Genomic DNA, 6000 nt, shown 5'->3' on the forward strand with positions numbered 1-6000 from the left:
TTGACCTAGTTGTTAGCTTAAGCTAGTTAGCTGTGGTTATTTACAAACATGTAGATGAGACTAATCATATACAAATCGAGAACATGGCTAACAGTTGGGAATTCTAAGGTACATCTTATTTAAGCATGTAAAATGGCAACTAATCAATTCAATCAATTAGATTACCAATATTATATCAACATGAAAATTTGGAAGGGAACATAATAGTATTTTATTTTAGTATTTACTATTATAATATTAGTAGCCGATTAATTTGCAGCCCGTCCTAGGTTCTGATTGGCTCTCTAGGTTAGCACTTTAGCTTCTGATGCTGTGGTGGGCACTAGTCCTAACATTGCTAACTAAACTTTTAGTCAGAGAAAAAACGTCACGACGAGTCACAACTATTTACGTCCACGTGCTGTAAGGAATCAGGAATACGGAAAGCACATTGTCTTGTAATAGAATGACTGAAATCACTGCAAGAGCTAGTATAGGCTAGCTAGCCCTCATGAACCGGCAGACACCAACAGTAGAATATGCACTAGGCTACTGCATGCACCTGTCATGTTACTGTTGGTTCCTTCCACTTGAACTTCATCATCATTAGCAGCAGCAGCGGGTAAACATGTCTGTAATTTTAGAACATTGTTCTGCGTCTTTTACTAGCAATTTTAGTTTTTTAATTCTAGCTTTTTCAGCTCCACCCTTTCTTTTTTTGCATTCTCCATTTCTGCGCTTCTAGGCCTACTCGCGGTTGGGAGGAAACGTGAATCTCATTCACTGATGTCTCATGTCTCATTCAAGACTGGCTAACAAAAGCATGTCTTTCACTTAACACCAAGAAACAGTGTGTATGATGTTCACAAAGTCACCAGTAGAGGTCACTCACTCTAATGTGTTTCTGGGAGAGGCGGAGCTGGACATTGTACATTAATTCAAGTATCTTGGGGTCACATTGGACTCTACATTGACCTTCAAAAAGTCATGTGAAGAAAGTGACAAACACAGTCAAGTTTAACATCGAAAACTTCAGGCAGATCAGGCCCTGCCTGCCAGTTAATGCTGCAAGGATGTTTCTGCATTCAATGATTTTATCACACATCGAGTAGGCCTATTGTTTTATCAACTGGTCTCTTTTATATGTCACTACTCTTACACCAATATAATTACTCTACAAAAAAGCCATAAAAGTATTTGATAGGAAACCAATTTCATTTCATCACTGTAATGTTTTAGAAAAACATAACATGCTAAGTTTCGAGAATTTCCAAGTTTTCAAATATACTTGCTTCATGTACAAGGTTCTGCATGGACTTGCCCCTCCCCCATTGAATGAGTTCATCCAACAGAAAGCAGACACTGGCATTACCACCAGGGCCATCAGTAGAGGGGACTGTAAGGTGCCTTTTCGGTATACTACCATTGCAAAAACTGTGTTCTCTGTTAAAAGTGGTAACTACTGGAATAGCCTACCAGTTGTGATTAGAGAGTGACCTACATACTCCAATGTTCAAGACCCATCTTAAACTGCATCTTAAGGCAAACCAGAACTGTGATCATTTTTAATCTGATTTAGTTTATGCAACTTGTTTATTGTTTTATTGCCGGCCCACACACTGGCCCACACACCGGCCCACATAATGGAGGATTTGCACTTCAACTCGTACACCTACTGTGAATTGTACCTAAATTACACCTCGTCCCATTTCTCCATTCCTGCCTTGCACTATATAGTATTGTATATTAGTACACTGCACAGTATTGTATATTGTATGGTAACTACGTCTATTCTGCATCGAACATTGTACATATGTCTAAACTGAACACTGTGACCTAATTTTTTACTTCTAATTTTACTATGTTATTTTACTATGTTATTTTATTTCATACTTATCTTGTCTTGCACAGTCTCTGGAGCGCAACAGTAAGAAGCATTTTGTATAAAAGTATTCTGTACTTCTGTATGACAACTATTAAAGAAACTTGAATGGCCCACACACCGGCCCACATACGGCCCACACACTGGCCCACACACTACACCGGCCCACACACTACACCGGCCCACATTAGTGGCCCACACACTGGCCCACACACTGGCCCACACACTGGCCCACATACTGGCCCACACACCGGCCCACACACTGGCCCACACACCGGCCCACATACTGGCCCACACACCGGCCCACACACTGGCCCACATTAGTGGCCCACACACCGACTCACACACTGGCCCACACACCGGCCCACACACTGGCCCACACACCGGCCCACATACTGGCCCACACACCGGCCCACACACCGGCCCACACACTGGCCCACATTAGTGGCCCACACACCGACTCACACACTGGCCCACACACCGGCCCACACACTGGCCCACACACCGGCCCACATACTGGCCCACACACCGGCCCACATACTGGCCCACACACCGGCCCACACACTGGCCCACACACCGGCCCACATACTGGCCCACACACTGGCCCACACACTGGCCCACATTAGTGGCCCACACACCGACTCACACACTGGCCCACACACCGGCCCACACACTGGCCCACATTAGTGGCCCACACACCGACTCACACACTGGCCCACACACTGGCCCACACACCGGCCCACATTAGTGGCCCACACACTGGCCCACACACTGGCAAAAAAAAAAAAAAAAAGTTAAAAAAAAAAGTTATTTTTTTTTTTTTTTTTTTTTTTTTGGACCAGCCCACTTTGGTCCCGGCCCATCGGGATTCGTCCCGAACGTCCCGATGGCCAGTCCGCCACTGGTTGTAGCTTCCCTCCGACAAACAAAAGGAAAGCAACGGTTGTGATTGGAGGAAATAGTAATTTTGAAAAGCTACTTACATTTTGATGTGAATGTAATTGTGAACAAGTTAGCAGGAGGGGTACAACTCTGGCAGCTAAGGGTCAGTGGCATACTGGCATAGTATCGGTCTTGAGTGTTACTAATTTTTATTTATTATTATTATTATTAGGGATATCCGATATTATCGGCCTACCGATATTATCGGCCGCTATTGGCATTAAAATGTAATATCGGAAAGTATCGGTTTTCAAAAAAACTATTTCTTTTATTTTATTTTTTTTACATTTATTTAACCTTTATTTACCCAGGCAAGCAAGTAAGAACAAATTCTTATTTTATTTATTGTCAAAAGTATGCATAATGTTGTGTTAATTCCATGAAAATATATATGTAATGTTAATTACCTGAAATTGTTCAGTTTTTTGGGGGGGGAAACCCTGCATATATCGGTATCGGTTGATATCGGTATCGGAAAAGAGTTGGACAATATCGGTTTATCAGTAAAAAAGCCAATATTGAACATCCCTAATTATTATAATTTTTCTTTTTTGAATCAATTCTTTTTTACATTTCAGATATTGATTGAAGAGGTGTGTTTTCAGTCGATTGGGCAGGTTTCAACTGTCCATGACTGTGGTGGGAATTTTGCACACATTACTAACATGAGGGTAGGCGGGTGGTCTCCAGTCACCCATCTGTCCCGTGACTCTGTGGTCAGAGAAGGCAGTGGGAGGATGGCGAGTAGACAGTGGTGCGTCCTGGTACAGACCCCAGTCTCTCACATCCTCATACTCATGGCCCACCGACTCCACTGGGTACCGGATGACATCTGCAACAAAAAGATAAGATAAGACATTCCTTTATTGATCCCCTTGGGGAAATTCGGATGTTATAGCACCATGGGGGAGGAATAGTAGAAAGACATAAATATAGGCAATGGAATTAGATCTGAATAATATACAAATATAAGTATAATAAACGGTGTAAACAATATAATTAACTCTAAATAAACTGTGTAAACAAAGATGCAGATGAGGGTCGGTATCAGCCCTATCGGTTATATTATTTGTTACAATAAATATAGGCAATAAAGTCTAAAGACTAAAATCGGAATATATATAATGTAAACAAGGTGCAGTATACACAAGGTACCCTAACTGGCATGATTATGTCATACGTTGCAGTCCGTGCAGGTTTTGGTGGTCTGACACACTCATGGTCAGACATTCCTAATAGTTCTTGAGTTCTGCAGCCGTTAGTTCTCCAGTTCTTCAGTACAATGCTTTTTGGTTAATATTGCTTAACTAAACTAAATAATTAATTACTCTCTCTATATATATATATATATATAGATGGGAAAATTCTAAGGTTATTGCTACATGTACATGTATCAGAACCAATCATCTCACTTAAAAGTAGGGGTGTAACGGTACACAAAAACCACGGTTCGGTACGTACCTCGGTTTTGAAGTCACGGTTAGGTGCGGGTTTTTGGTACAGTGGGGGAAAGTTTGGCTTTCCATGTTCCACTCAGGGGTGATGTAGTGTGCAGTAACTAATTGTACTTGTAGGGCTGTCAATGAATATTCTATATTGAAATTAATAATCAAGTTTTGAATAAAATTCTGCACGCAAAAAAAAGTTCTGCACGTGTGTTCGTTAGTGGTTGTATTCGTTCGGTACACAGCCGTACTGAACCTTAGGTCCAGTACTGAAACGGTTCGGTATGGATACGTGTACCTTTACACCCCTATACTTAAAAGTGATCTAATAATAATGGAAAACCAATCACATTTAGTAAATTATATTTCGTTGTTCACACAGTCAACAACAATGAGATCACTGAAAGGAGCGAAATAGAGTGAAACAAATTCCAGTACAGGTGTAGTAAATTAGTAATCCATGTACACAAAATAACAATTTACACCCTCTGTGATTGTTCCTTGTGTCATATCAGTGTCTCACCGTGGCTATGGGTTTCCTCTGGGTGTGGGTAGAGAGGCCGGTAGTGACTGCTGGGGTAATAGTAAAGGGAGCTTGCCTGGAATGTCACAGAAAGGAGAGATGGCTGGAATCAGATCATCTATAGCGTCTCGCCCCTCTAAGCAGGGTTCCCACAGACATTGCAACATTTTATTCAAGGACTTTCAAGTGCTTTTCCAATATTTATGGAGTAAAAAAAACTATTTCCGACAATTGTTTACACTTTAGATTAAAAAAAAAAGCTATTTCTTGATTTAGATTTTTTTTTTTATCATAGATGAACAAAACTTTCAATGCGAATGGTTGATTTGAATTTCAAGGACCTTTTAAGCACCTTGTTAATAATAAGGAATTCCAGGCCTTAACTTTTTTTTGGTAAGAAATCAAGCAGTTAAGCACTTCAAGGATCTTGTGAGAACCCTGTCAGTGATATGTCCTGGTGTGTGTGTGTGTGTGTGTGTGTGTGTGTGTGTGTGTGTGTGTGTGTGTGTGTGTGTGTGTGTGTGTGCGTGTGCGAGTGCGTGCGTGTGCGCGCGCGCGCGTGTGTCAACGGTACACAACGCTTCCTGGCCGTTGAAGCTTGACATCAGGGTGTATAATGTATATGTATTGTTTTCCGACAGCAGCTACGGGGCTGCCTCCAAGCAGAGTAAAGGTTTCATTATTCCTCTTTCTAACAGCACAGCACTCTCTGTCTTGTTATCGCACTGAGCATTTTTCTCCAAGGTTCAAATCCTTGTTGGCCTTTTTACAAAGTGCAAAATGATAATTTCGCCCCGGATCAATGTATATTTTGAATGCTAATTGTGAGGTATCGATCCGCGTTTCCGCCCCTGGAACGGCTAAAGGTGTTTATTCGTTTATCCTTCCATTTCCCTCGTTATGCCCGAATCTACCACCCAAGACCCCCCGCCCCCACTCCCCGCCGCTCTCCCTCCTTCTTCTCCTCTCCTGTTTACTTACTTAATCACTCTCTTCCGTCTCTTTGCACATTTCTCTATTGCTCTCTCTCTCTCTTCCCCTCATCGCCTCCTTCTCCAATAGCTACCTCTCTCCCCCTCATCGTCTCCTTCTCCTATAGCTACCTCTCTCCCCCCTCTCTCTCTCCTCTCTCCCCCCCCTCTCTCTCTGTCTCTCCTCCCCCCTCTCCCTCCCTCCCCCCCTCTCTCTCCATCTATATCCCTCCCTCTCTCCCCCTCCCCTCTCTCTCT

At 42.5% G+C, this 6000-nt stretch overlaps 1 protein-coding gene across 1 annotated transcript in view; it reads right to left on the bottom strand.

Annotated features, from left to right (window-relative positions):
• nphs1 (NPHS1 adhesion molecule, nephrin) overlaps positions 1-6000 on the bottom strand; it is a gene marked incomplete at its 3' end in the record, with an annotated part of 212975 nt that overhangs the window by 19590 nt on the left and 187385 nt on the right. Inside the window, exon 23 of the mRNA XM_084336716.1 lies at positions 3498-3635. Coding sequence (XP_084192842.1) covers positions 3498-3635 — 138 coding nt within the window. The remainder of the gene's footprint in view (positions 1-3497; positions 3636-6000) is intronic.

This window comes from Notolepis coatsorum (genome assembly GCF_963971535.1).
Source record: "Notolepis coatsorum genome assembly, chromosome: 19".
NCBI lineage: Eukaryota > Metazoa > Chordata > Actinopteri > Aulopiformes > Paralepididae > Notolepis > Notolepis coatsorum.